The sequence below is a fragment of the Pteropus vampyrus genome, unplaced genomic scaffold, assembly GCF_000151845.1.
Source record: "Pteropus vampyrus isolate Shadow unplaced genomic scaffold, Pvam_2.0 Scaffold543, whole genome shotgun sequence".
NCBI classification, from domain to species: Eukaryota; Metazoa; Chordata; class Mammalia; order Chiroptera; family Pteropodidae; genus Pteropus; species Pteropus vampyrus.
Window position 1 is genome coordinate 562,071 of NW_011889324.1, and position 13,470 is coordinate 575,540.

Below are 13,470 nucleotides of genomic sequence, written 5' to 3' on the forward strand. Positions count from 1 at the left end.
TTGTCACCCTGAGCCTTAAATAGTAGTGCACACCAGGACTCTATTCTGGACCTTTTCATGACATGAATTCTCTGGACAAGCTCACCAATAACATAGCTAAAACCACCACCTATATCATAAGGAGTCTTCAATCTGTGTCTCTAGCCTAATTCTCTTTCCTGAGCTCCAGACTCCTTATCTAACTGCCTTCTGGATACGACTTCTTAGATGTCCCACAGGCATCTTTTAAATCAAATTTATCTTTCTTTCCAACCCTGCTCTTCCTCTAGTCCCTTTCTCACTGAATTCCATCATCATCTTCCCAAGCAGGAAACCTAAAAAGTAACCTAAATTCATCTCTTTATCCTCATCAGCATCATTCACACCCAACTCCAACTCAATGGTCTCACACCAAATCCTTGAGATTTATTCAACAACATTAATTGAGCATCTCTTTTGTACCAGGTACCAAGCTGAACGCCTGTACATGAAGAAAATTTAGACAGGGTTCCCATCCGCTGGGAGGTTATAATGTATAGAGAAACAGATGCTGAAAAGTACCATGATACAGGTAAACATAGAGAGCCACGGGAGCACACAGAACAAACATCTAACCCACACTGGGGTATTGAGTAAAGGCTTCTTGATAGTGCTGATAGCTGAGTTGTAGCTTAAAGTACAACTGAGGGTTATGTAGGCCAAATAAAACATATTTGACATTTGAACAATGTTGATTTTAAGAATACAAGGGGTGACCCTATGAGATTTATCTTACTGGCTTATTCGATTAATCGAATACATTCAAGTACATCTTCAGTATGTGCTCTTAAATTACAGGCCATTCTCACTTATTTGCATACTTTAACAAATTCTTTCTTTAAATCCAATAGTACGAAGACAAATGTCAATTCAACTCAGCTCTACTTATGAATTTTGAATTGAGCAAATATTGTTTACAAAAGATGTTGAGCACTAAAGAAAAGGTTTTCAATGGCTATCCAAATAAATTTTAGTAAGAAGTGGAATCTTACTTGTAAGAAGCACTCTGCTCTGATGACAGTGTCCAGGAAGTTAGCAAATTCTTTCCCATGTTCATAATTATTCACCTTGTACCAAATACATTCTGAAGCAGAAATATTAAACATTAGCATCCTGTTGTACAATAACAACTACATAAAACATAATTACCATAACTCTAAAGTGACAAAAAAAATGAGAAATATAAACAAGCCATCAGTCTCATATACCCTAGCCAACTCGCAGTGTAGAGTCCAACAGTACATGGAAGCGATAGTGAGAAGTTCTTCAAGAACTTAGTAATACAGGAGGAAAGTGTATGTGAAAAATTCAACTGCTAAAATTCGTATATAATGAACGTGATTTGCTTTATGTCACATAGTAATCCAAGAGACTATGAATGTGTGAATTTCAAGTTTGCCAATGCTCTGAACTTCAACTACAGTGAGCTGAGGGTAATCTAAGAGTGGCAGGACTCTTGTAAGTGCAAATCTAACTGTATCATATCCTACCTAAAGGAAGTCTCTAAGCAGAAAAAGGAGAGTTAACCTGGAATGACTTAAGCCAACTTTTAAACACATGAGGAGTCAGGAGTTACTTATTCAGGACAGAAACAATCTGGGGAACAAAATACTATCTCTAGAAAAATCGACCCCCTTGGAGGAATAAAATGATCAGATTTACTATGGCCTGGATGAAAAACTTCCTCGCTGCCCTTTCCTTCAATTCTATAATTAGAAAATCTTCTAATGACTAATTTGGCTCCCATATATATTGAATAGCCTAAGAAAGAAGCTATTCTAGTTGGCAGACATGAACGTTTTGGTTGCCAGAATTACTTCCATTATGAAATAATAAGGTGACATTCTGGTTTATGCAATAGTCCCCTCTGAGTTTGGTTAGCATTGATTTTAAGATTCTAGGGGCTTAATGGCAAGTTTTCGGACATACAAAAATAAAGAGTCCTTGGATTGTGATGGTCATCAAAGTGGAGTCACCCAGTGAGCTTTGGTGGCCATCTAGCAGTATTTCCTTAACAACACACCTACTTTCTTACTGCCCTTAAAATTAAAACAAGGGAAGCATTCAAGCTCTGAATATATGATTACCAGAGAAATAATTACAGCATATGAAGGCTCCTCCTGTCTAGAATTTGACACTCTTATAAAAGAAACCCATTTGTAAACTATCTTGTTCCTTCCTCATTCATCCAACTTTTAAGTATCAGTTTTCTACCTTCTTGTAATGTTTGACTCAACCAATGATAGAGCCTCAGTAAGACTGATTGATCTCTGACACAGTTAATATAGTGAAGTAGCAGAGAATTGTTCAGCACTGCACCCATCTGAGAAGGCAGCTGCAAAGACAAAACAATCGGTCAACTTTACATAAATATATAAAAAGTAGGTGAGAGCAACAAGTAAATCAATAGATAGGAAATGTATAACAAAAAGAAAGGCCATGAAGAGCAAATGGAAAATGCAAATCAGCACATGGTCCAGTCACATACCTCTAAGCAATGAATGTTCTGTAAGAGCTGAGGGAAGCTTTTAAGCTGTTCTACTGGAAATGATCTATTCCTACCAAGATAATCAGAAAGACTCATTCCTTTTTTCCCATATTCTTTACTGTGGCTACTGGAATCTAGCACTGGTATAAGTGACGGAGAATTCCATTTCTAAAGAAGAAAGAGAATAAACCAATCTATCAATGGACTGAACAGACTACAAAATATAAATGTAAAAGCAGTCGTTAAGGTGGTTCAATGAATGGAGCTTGAATGTGGTTTGCATAGAATCCTGATTAATAAAAATGTATTTAAATATCTATAGTCTCTTCCAACATCTGAATGGTTATTGTTAGGCTTTATTTTAAAAAGGCCTCTCAAGTCATTTGGGGTTTTAGATACTTACTCTTTTTCCAGGACGGACATTAGCTGGACCTAACATCAGCTTTAGAGGTTCTGGAGAAGGTCCCTGATTCCTTTGCCTCACAGCAAATATAGCTGTCTTCCACAGATTCTCTGAATTCTTAAAAAAGATCTATAAATTTGAATATAAAGTACATGAGAGTAGGTACCTATAAGCTGAAGCAATATAAAATCCAAACTCTTCATTAATTGACTGTGTATTATGAAATATTTTGTACCCATACAAATCCATTTAAAGATTTACTGATCAGGAATCAATTAATTACATCGAATGCAATCAAAACATAGTGCCAATCTCTAAAAAATACTTCCCAGAAACAATGCCACAAAGTAGATCTTAAAACAGTATGCTGTAAACATTATAGTCCAAATTTGTAAATTATTTTCATCAAGAACAGCATTTTTCAATCTCAATATGACTCATTGCTCCTTAATCCCTTACCTTCTTCTTTACAGGCAAAGATACAGAAATCAAAGTAGGAATAAAGAACTTATACAGTGACAACAAAGCCTGGAGATAAGGCTGCTTTCCCTGAAATAAAATGAGAGTTTTCAGTTTTCAATCCTGTGGTCAATAAGAAAACAAATAACAATAAAATAAAAGATTAAACATATATTCAGACCTTAATTTTACTATGTGATATAGTTATAGGCAAATGCTATAGAAAAATCAAAGCAGCCATTTAAATCAACTATCGTAAAACAACCCTCACCAACCTGTCTTCTCTTTTATGACCTTTTCCCCTACTTTACTTCTTCCTTATATTTTCTCTCTTCTTCTCTGCCCATGCCTTAGTCTTACCAGTCATATCTGTTAGCATGGCTTACTCTCACTGGTAGCATATTTAGCACTCAAAGTTTACTAATTCTTGATGTAGACAGGAAGGTGGGAAGACAAAAAGGGATGCCAAGAAAATAGAGCAAAGGAAATATTAACAATTTAAAATCATAATTCACGAAAAATTAACTAGGAAATCTAACAATGGGTATGCAGTATCCAAGCTGCTTGCTATAACTGCAAGTCTTAACCAAAACATGAATTTTACAATGACAGAAGTCATTACAGCTGGATACATGTGTTTGATATATATCTGGCTATCCAGAGAAAACATATCACTAAAATGAATTTCAAGGAAGTAACCAAATTGTTTTATTATATTACAATTTTGTTGAATCCACTACTATACAAAATAAGGCAGGCAGAAAATGGGGCTTAGCAATACAGCATCCTTATAACAGCTTCTTGAAATTAAGTTTATTATAATAAAACCAAAATGACCCAGTTTTTCTATGCCCAAATATCTTCTGATCTCTGTACTCCTATCGATTAGTATTAGAGTGCTTGCTTTGAGTTGCGATGTTTTTCGAGAAAGCAGATATTTAGTAGTGGAAAGACCTTTAGAACTTACTGTCTACTTAACTAAATCTATCTTTGTTATTAAAAAGTTAACACTCTTTTTCAAAAGGGGCATTTTTATACATGGCATATTGAACATATGTATTTAACTCTGGGTCCTCCCAAAGCCTCACTAAAAAGTAAATGAATGAAAAGGTATAAAAATCACAAATTCGAAGAGAACAAGAAAGGAGGCAACAGCAAATGAGGGATCATTTAAATATGGACAAACAAGGTTTACCAGGTATTAGGGAAGAGCCTCTACTGTGAAAGACCAAACTAAAGAAAGGAACTCTGAGGAAACAGAGACAAAGCTGGGAAGAGAAAAACAAAATCACAGCCTAAGGCGCACAGGCTCATTCCTGTGGCAAGAGGAGAATCCCAGAAACCATAGTCACCAACCCTTAAGAAGAAACCTACCTCCCGCTTCCAGTTCCAAAGACTGCTCTCAACTGGGCCTGGTGCTTATAATATAACACTTCCCACCATTCATGCTTATCATCTGAGAGTCAATTTCTGTGTTTTGTTTCCTCCATGGATCAGGAGTTATGGGGCATGGATGAGTATGGAGGGGATACATGTCCTTGCGAGTACCAGAAATTCACATATCCAATATATTTTGTTCACATGCTGATTATGTCTGTTACCATTATATATGTTCGGTTATATGTGAGCATGGCTGTGTCTTCTTGGTTTGATATTGTTGAACTTAACCAAAGTCACCAAAATATAGCTAATCAAAACAATTTTATAAATGCATATTTATAAATGGCATTGATGATGGAATAATTTAGTAACATACTATATAGAATGTTAATAAAGCCATACATTTCATGTCTGGGTTTAAAATATCTAGACAATCGTGTACTAAATCATTTTTTTAAAACTTGAATATACACTGTTGTTTTCATCAACACAAATCAGCAAGAGCTTATTTATAGTAAAAATTTTCTTATTCTGTTGAAATGTTTTGCTGTTAACATTGAAAAATGTATATCTTTTTCACAATTTCTATTAATGTGAAGTGAAACTCAATTTGAACAAAAACATTATCATTAATATCCTCAGAGAGCTAAGAGAAGATATGGTATCCATAGAACGCAAAAGAAGAACAATCACTGAATTGTACTAACTGTATGCTGTAAACATTATAGTCCTACTGGAGAAGCATGAATGTGTTTGTGTTTTTCATTAAATTTAAATGCCTTCGGGTAGGTCATGCAGGCTTCAGCAGTTAGGCATAGGCACTGCAACTTCCTATTGTTTTATACCCAAAGCGTTACAGATCTCTGTTACCTGGCAGGTATAGTGGAAATGATAATGCAAGAGAGCTGTAAGGACGAGATAATGATCAGGGAATAAATATACTGAAGTTTAAGTATCCAGAAAAGAATGCTTTCCTAGATCACGTCAACAAAAAAAATAAATAAATAAACTGGTCACTTTAATAAAATAAAGTAGTCATTTTTGACTACCCCCTGACACTTGTTTCCCAACCATACCAACCTAGTTCCCCAAACAGTTTCTACTGTTTGACAGCTCCGTGTCTTTGCTCATGCTATTCACTCTCTCAGGAGTGCCCCGCTCTTCCTTCTTGGCCAAGTTAAATCCTATTCATCCCCTAAATTTCTCTCAAGTATCACCACTCCTGACACCAGCGTGATTCTAATTTTTTTTATTTTGTCAACTGAGCTCCCTAGACAATAAGTTTTTTGAAAATAATGACTCATTTGAACTATCTTATGTCCTCAAAGCCCAGCTCAGTACCTATCATAGAGTAGTACACTGGCTAGTTCAGGGTCTTTTTGGTACTCACCATTTTAGCCTGAAGATCAAGCAGTTTTCTTACTCGAAATGGTTTGACTAGCAAAGGTAAAAAAAAAAAAAGAAGAGAAAGTACTATGTATCTGGTTCAAAATAAAAAGAAAGCCTGTGGCTCATATAGCTCCTTCTTACAACACATCAAGAATATAAACACCCTGTTCAGTCAAGCCATTAAGCAGATGCTCTTTGATAAAAGTACTGAAAAGCAATTGCCACAAAATCCTTAGAACTGATGCTAATAATTAACTTTATAAAGGCCAATACAAATGCTAATTCCACAGAGTGAATGTAATATAATTAGAATGAAAATACTCACCATTCTCTTTTTTGGTAAGCAAATACAAGAAATGGCAGACATAAGGGCACTGTTAAAATAGAAAGATTTAAAAAAGAGAGAGAAATGATAAGAAAAGAAGAAACACATTTTCCTTAAATGTCAATCTTGTAATGATTAAGTAAATATGCTTCTGGACATCATTGGACAACTGTTTTAAAAAACTTCTCTTTTCATACTATATAGTAATGATTAAAAAAAGTTTTAATTGGCATCTTATTATGTCATTTTAAAAATTATTTTTGGGATATAACAACATTGCAGTTTGAAAAACAGAAAAACATCCTTCTACCTAACAAAAATTCATGTATTCCTTCTAGTAGTCCATATTTATTAAGATAGAAACTTAAAACTTTTATCCTGAATTCCCACTTAAAAGCATTTTCTCATGTTGTTTGGTTTTCAAAATGATCATTTTCAATGATCTTAATATTCCAGTGAGTGAATATACCATAATTTATTTAACCATTTAGCCCTTAGTTTGGCAAATAGCACACTCAATAAATATGTTACTTAAATTACTGAATGATTGGTTCCCTTATACCGTTTTATTTTGAGCGTCCATTTATTGAGGTTTTATTCCAGTTCAAGGGTCAGCAAATTCTGGTCGCCTGTTTTAGTAAGTCAGGTTTTATTGGAATACAGCCACACTCATTCATGTATGTATTGTCTATAGCTGCTTCCACCACACCAGCAGAGTGAATAGTTGTGACAGAGACAGTATGGCCCTCAAACCTAAATATCTTCTACCTAGCCCTTTAAGAAAAATATTTGTCAGCACCTGCTCTAGATGTTAGGAAATTGAAAAATAAATTATTTAATGGGACTATAGAAAGTAACAAAAGCAGACTTTCTTTAAAAAACATATTTTGGCAGTCGTAACTCTAAAGTTTAAAGCCTAAAGTAACATTCCATATTGCCTCTCCTCTACTTAGCAACAGTTTCAGAAAGACTTTGGACATACTTGTAAGAACTATGAATTTAAACATAGAATTCTTTTTTTTAAGGGAAGGATACATATTATGACCATTTCTGCCATATTCAACACAATCTAATAACTTTCAGTAAAAAACTCACATCCCTAGGAATATGAACCATTAGCAAGACTATTTATCATGTTGGGTATGAAATGAGTGTCACACAATCTCTTGACCTAGGCTCCAGCAGTATAGGAAATCTGACATTCTCCTTTAAACACATCTAGAAAAGGGAAATTCATATATGCCCCTAAGACTACAACTGCCTTTCTGGCAAATAGTTAACCACCATATCTGAGTCATTAGAGTCAGGCTCCCACCAAATTATATGAAAATGACTTTTATGAAGTAATGTTTTTAAATTAGGCTCCCTGTTTCTTGATTTGGGTGATATTTGCACGAATATGTTTAATTTGTAAAAATTAATTGAGCTAGTCACTTATGACATGGGGAATTTTCTTTATGTATATTATACTTGAATAAATATTTTTTAAAAGATAGAGAAAAAGAAAAAAACGTAGGCCCCCTTCCCTCCTGCCAAGCTGAGCAAGAAACTCTCTAGTGAGCACCATGAAAACTATGCAAGTATACTGCAACTGATTTGAGAAACATTTATGAGCAGTTCCTATTCATTCATTCACTCATGAAACAAGTATTTACTGAGTGGTGAATAAAATAGACAAAAAAGTCTGTTCTTATGAAGTTTATATTCTGTGTGCCATGAATAGTGTTACTAAATACTTGGGCTACAAAAGACTCAGTCCCTGACTAGAATTATTACCAGAAAGTGGAAAGCATGTTTTATTATTCCCCATTCTTAACAACGTATACATAAACACAGAATTCATTTATATTGCACTTTGGTCAGTTGATGAACAAAACCAATATGAGCTTAAGAGAGATGTCAAAGGTAAGGAAGAGTCAATCACATACTCATCATCATTCATCTACTCTTGCATACCACAGGACAAGCCTCTCTCAGGAATTTATAACAAGTTGGCCCTATGTAGATCTGCAGTTTGAATTTACACTAGTGAAATGACCAAGAAAACCTCAAGTAAAGAATTTAAAGTGGTTCCAGCTTAGCTATACCTCCCAGACAAATCACACATCTGATAAAGGACTTGTATCTAGAATATAACAAGAACACTTATGACCCAATAATAAAAAGACAAATAATCCAATTAAAAAGTGGGCAAAGGATCTGAATAGATATTTCTCCAAAGAAGACATACAAATATCGAATGAACACATGAAAAGATGTCCAATATTATTAACCATTAAAGAAATGTAAATCAAAACCACAATGAAATACCACTTTATACCCACTAGGATTGCTATAATTAAAAAGTAAGATAAATAACAAGTTGGTGAGGATGCGATGAATTTGGAACCCTCCTACACTACTGGTGAGAAGGTAAATGGTACAGTCATTGTGGAAAACAGTTTGGTGGTTCCTCAAATTGCTAAACATAAAATTACAATATGATACAGCAATTCCACTCCTAGGTATATACTCAAAAGAACTGAAAGCAGGGACTTGCACATATATTTGTACACCAATGTTCACTGCATTATTATTCATGGTAGCCAAAAGGTAGAAACCACCCAAGAATCTATCAGCGGATGAATGGATAAACAAAATGTGGTGTATAATCACAACGGAATATTATTCAGCCACAAAAATGAAGTTCTGATACATGCTAAAACATGGATGAACCTTGAAGACATTATGCTAAGTAAAAGAAGCTAGACACAAAAGGACAAATGTTGTATGATTCCACTTATAAGAGGTACCTAGAATAGGCAAATTCATAGAGACAGAAAGTAGGTTAGAGGTTACCAAGAGCTGGGGGGAGACTGACTGGGAGGTTACTGCTTAATGAGTAGAGTTTTTGTTTAGGGTAATGAAAAAGTTTTGGAAATAGACAATAGTGATGATTATACAACATTGTGAATGTAACTAATGAATGCCAGTGAATGGTACAATTAAAAATACTTAAAATGGTAAATTTTATGTTATAGAAAAAATATAACAGGTTAAAAAATGAAGTACTGATACATGTTATAATATGGATGAACCTTGAAAACATTATGCTAAGTAAAAGAAGCTGGTCATAAAAGATCACATATTATATGATTCTATTTTTTATGAAATATCCAGAAGAGGTAAATCTCTACACAAAAAATACATTAAGAGTTGCTTAGGAATCCCTAAATAGGAAGATAGAGGGGTGATAACTAAAGCACATAGGGTTTTGGAGGTGATGAACATATTCTAAAATTGACTCTGTTCATAGTTGTACATATCTGTGAACATACTAAAAAGGAATGAATTACATACTTTAAGAGGGTGGATTGTATTGTATGTGAATTCAACCTCAATAAAGCTGTTTTTTAAAAAAGTATCCAGAGAGAAAAGGAGAAATGACAGATTACAATTAGAATGATTCAACAATGGAAAGGGGTCCATAGAATAATATTGTCAACGTTCGGAGAGAACTGAACTGTCACCGTAGAGTTCTACATATAACAAAACCAACTTTCAAGAACAAGAGCATAGTAAAGACATTTTCAGATGAAGACAGAGAGCTGAGCATTGAAAGATTCTCGGTGAAAAAATATTCTAAAGGATACACTTTTAGACAAAGGAAAATGATCTCAGACTGAAGGTCTAAGATGCAAAAACAAATGATGAGCAAAGATATTGGTAAATACGTAAGCAAATCTAAACAAACACCAACTGTGAAGACAATAATAATATCTCATTTATGTGTATGTGGAGGAGGATGGAGAAAAATGAGCTAGAACTAAAACCAAACAATAGCATATAATCTGGGAGAGATGCGATCAGAGTTAAAGCATTCCATGGTCATCATTTAAGGTGAAGGTAAAGATACTGGTTATCTTTAGATTTTTAAGAAAAACTGCACAGAAATTAAACAGAAGATTTTAAATGTTCATTAATTTATTAAAAAATAATAAACCTATTACATGCTAACATAAATAACGCATCTTATGAAAAATAACTATATTTTCCAAAAAAGGAAAAAAAAAGAAAAAGGGACTGTTTTACATTTTACATTATATATGCATGTTAAAATAGGTTCAATAACACCTAAAGGAACACACAGAGAAAGTGTGTTAACTTCAAGTAAGAATAGAAGGAAAACCACAGTCAATCCAAAATAAGAGAGATAAAGGGAAAGAATCAAAAAAGCAGATAATTTCAAAAGCTCAAAACAAGATATCTGACTTTACTTGTTATATCAATAATCACTACAAAGGTAAATAAACTAATTCTCCAGGTAAAAGCAAAAAATCATCAAACAGGATTTAAAAATAAAACCTAGTTATATGCTATTTAAAAGAGGCATCTAAAACCTGAGGATATAAAAGATTTCTAAAAAACCAGAAGGTGGAACTATACAAAGCAACTACTAGTCAAAATAAAGCCAGAGTAGCAATGTCAATATCAGACAAAACAGACTAAAACAAAAAGCATTTCTAACAACAGTTACGCCATGATGAAAGGTTTGATTCACCAGAACAGTATCAAAACTATAATTGTGCAAACACCTAATAATAGACTCAAAATATATATTGTAAAAACTGATAGAACTTTAAGGAAAAACTGACAATTTTGCTTTCATAGTTGGAAACTTTGAATATATCTCACTCAGTAATTGACTGATAGGCAGCAACAACAACAAAATCCATAAGGATACAGAAATTTTCAATTACAATAACCTTTATTCCCTCACTTTACTTCGACAACTCATCCCTGGTTACTCTGAACATGGCCATCATACTGAACCATTTCTTCCTGAAATCTTCAACTTCAATGCTACAACTTCCCACCATTCCAGCCTTTACATCCACTACATGTCATGAATGTCACCAGAGCATCCTGAACCACAGCCGAGTGTGCTCGCCATCTAGCCTCTTCTGTCTTTACCTTCTCTCCTTTTCTCTCTAGACACCCTAGTCCATCAGCTCAGTCACTCTCCTGCCTCCTTGTCCAACCTGGAAGAAATGACCTACTCTTGCAGATTTGTGCTCTCTAACATCATCTGGGCCTTCAAAACCTCTGTACCTCTAATCATCTACTATTCCCATTTCCATCAGAAGCTATTTCAAAATTCACTCTCTCTTCGAACATAACATTCTTTCCTCTCCTCACTCTTGGCAGACCTTGCCTACTACTTGATTGCAAAATTTAAAAATATATATATATATATAACACCAAGACCACTGGGCAGGAATTCCCTCAATTATATCCCTTACTCATCCACAAATTTATTAGCATCAACATCTATCCTTTTTGCTTATTGTCAGGATAGGTATCTCTCATCCTGTTGAAAACAAATTGCTATAGCTCTAACCCTGATTCCTAGTCTTATTTTGATGCCTCTCTCCTACACTGCCATAGAACCCTATGGATACTATCAAAGGATTTATCACCCTGTACTTACCTTTTCTTCTACTATATTTAAAGATCATCGAGGCTAAGCCTCTTGCTAGGTAGCTAACTTTAGCAAAGCTACTTAACTTTTCCATGCCTCAGTTGCCTCACCTCTGTAATGGGAATATCATTTTCCATAAATCCTGGCTCTAGTCATGTGACCCTAGGTAATTATTTGACTTTTCTATGCCTCAGATTCCTCATCTCTAAAATAGAGGTAAAAGTATATTCCTTGTAAGGTTGTCAAGAGGTTTAAATGAGTTAAAACTACATTTTATGTGGTGTATATTTAACACAGTACATTTCTGTTTGGTCTAGCCACATTTCCAGTGCTCACTAGACACATGAAGTTAGTGGCTACCATACTGGACAGCACAAGTATAGAAAACAGTTATTCAATAAATGTTTTGCTTTGTTTTTGTTTAGAATATTGATGTAAGAATTTAAAGAACTTTCAGACTCTGAGGACCAGAAAAAAAATACTTTAATAGTCTAACATATGTTTAACATTTTAACATCTCTGAAAACATGACACCCTATAATCAATGTCATGTGAAAGTTTTAATGGCAGCACTCTTTCATAGTGGTTCATAAGATAATAATGCATCTTACAACTGATGGCATCTTAACAGTTGATGAAACACTGTATAAAGCACCTAGTGCTTGCCACAGAAGCCTCACATAAATTAACCATTATGTCTTATTCATATTTGTATTCCCAATACTAGTTCAATGCCTGGCACAGTATGCAGTTAATAAATGCTCATTGAGTGAATTTCTGATTCTTGAACTTTCTGGTCTTAGGACTCTTTACATTCTTAAAAATTAGAGAACTCACAAAGAGCTTTGGTTTATCTGGATTGTAACTATCAATATTCACCATACTAGAAATTTTAAAAAATGTTTATTATTTCATTAACAAATAAGAAGCTTATTATATGCTAACATAAATGATGTATTTTATGAAAAAAAAATTACTACATGAAATAGTTTTACATTTCTACAAATCCGTTTAATGTTTCTGACAACAGAATACAGTTGGATTCTCTGCTTCTTCATTAAACATGTTAAGGTATGTTGTTCTGACTGAAGAAAATCTAGACTCACACAAATATGTAGTTGGAAAAGAAAGGAATATTTTAATAGCCTTTACAGAAAATTAGGGATATCGGTCTTTGATACTACACCAAAACTTGATTAAGTGGTAGGTAGTCTCTTAAGAGTTAGCTGCAATGTACAATATGAAGCTTTATCAATGAACTCTTTGTACTCTGTTCCATCAAAATTCAATGATATATTTTGCACTTTGAATGGATCTTTTACCTATGCATAATTTTATAACATCTTACTTGGTCATCTCGAAAATATTAGTTTACTAAGTTATCCTGAGCCTCCAAAAATTGACATATTTCATTACACAATATCTAAAAATCACATTCATTAACATTGCTACTACCAATCTCATCAGAAAAGTCTTTAAGTATTGGGAAGCTGTCAAGTTCACAGTGGCAGATACAAATTTTCCAAACTTATAATTTTCACTTGGAA

General features: G+C 34.0%; 1 protein-coding gene across 3 annotated transcripts in view; it reads right to left on the minus strand.

The window, feature by feature from the left end:
- Window positions 1-13,470, minus strand: part of CENPI (centromere protein I) — a 55,634-nt gene that overhangs the window by 33,881 nt on the left and 8,283 nt on the right. For all 3 annotated transcript variants that reach the window (XM_011383812.2, XM_011383811.2, XM_023525235.1), the window contains exons 6-12: window positions 6,463-6,511; window positions 6,139-6,185; window positions 3,369-3,458; window positions 2,910-3,038; window positions 2,507-2,674; window positions 2,233-2,353; window positions 1,011-1,102 (exon numbers count right to left, since the gene is read on the minus strand). In XM_011383812.2, the coding sequence (XP_011382114.2) occupies window positions 1,011-1,102; window positions 2,233-2,353; window positions 2,507-2,674; window positions 2,910-3,038; window positions 3,369-3,458; window positions 6,139-6,185; window positions 6,463-6,511 (696 nt within the window). The remainder of the gene's footprint in view (window positions 1-1,010; window positions 1,103-2,232; window positions 2,354-2,506; window positions 2,675-2,909; window positions 3,039-3,368; window positions 3,459-6,138; window positions 6,186-6,462; window positions 6,512-13,470) is intronic.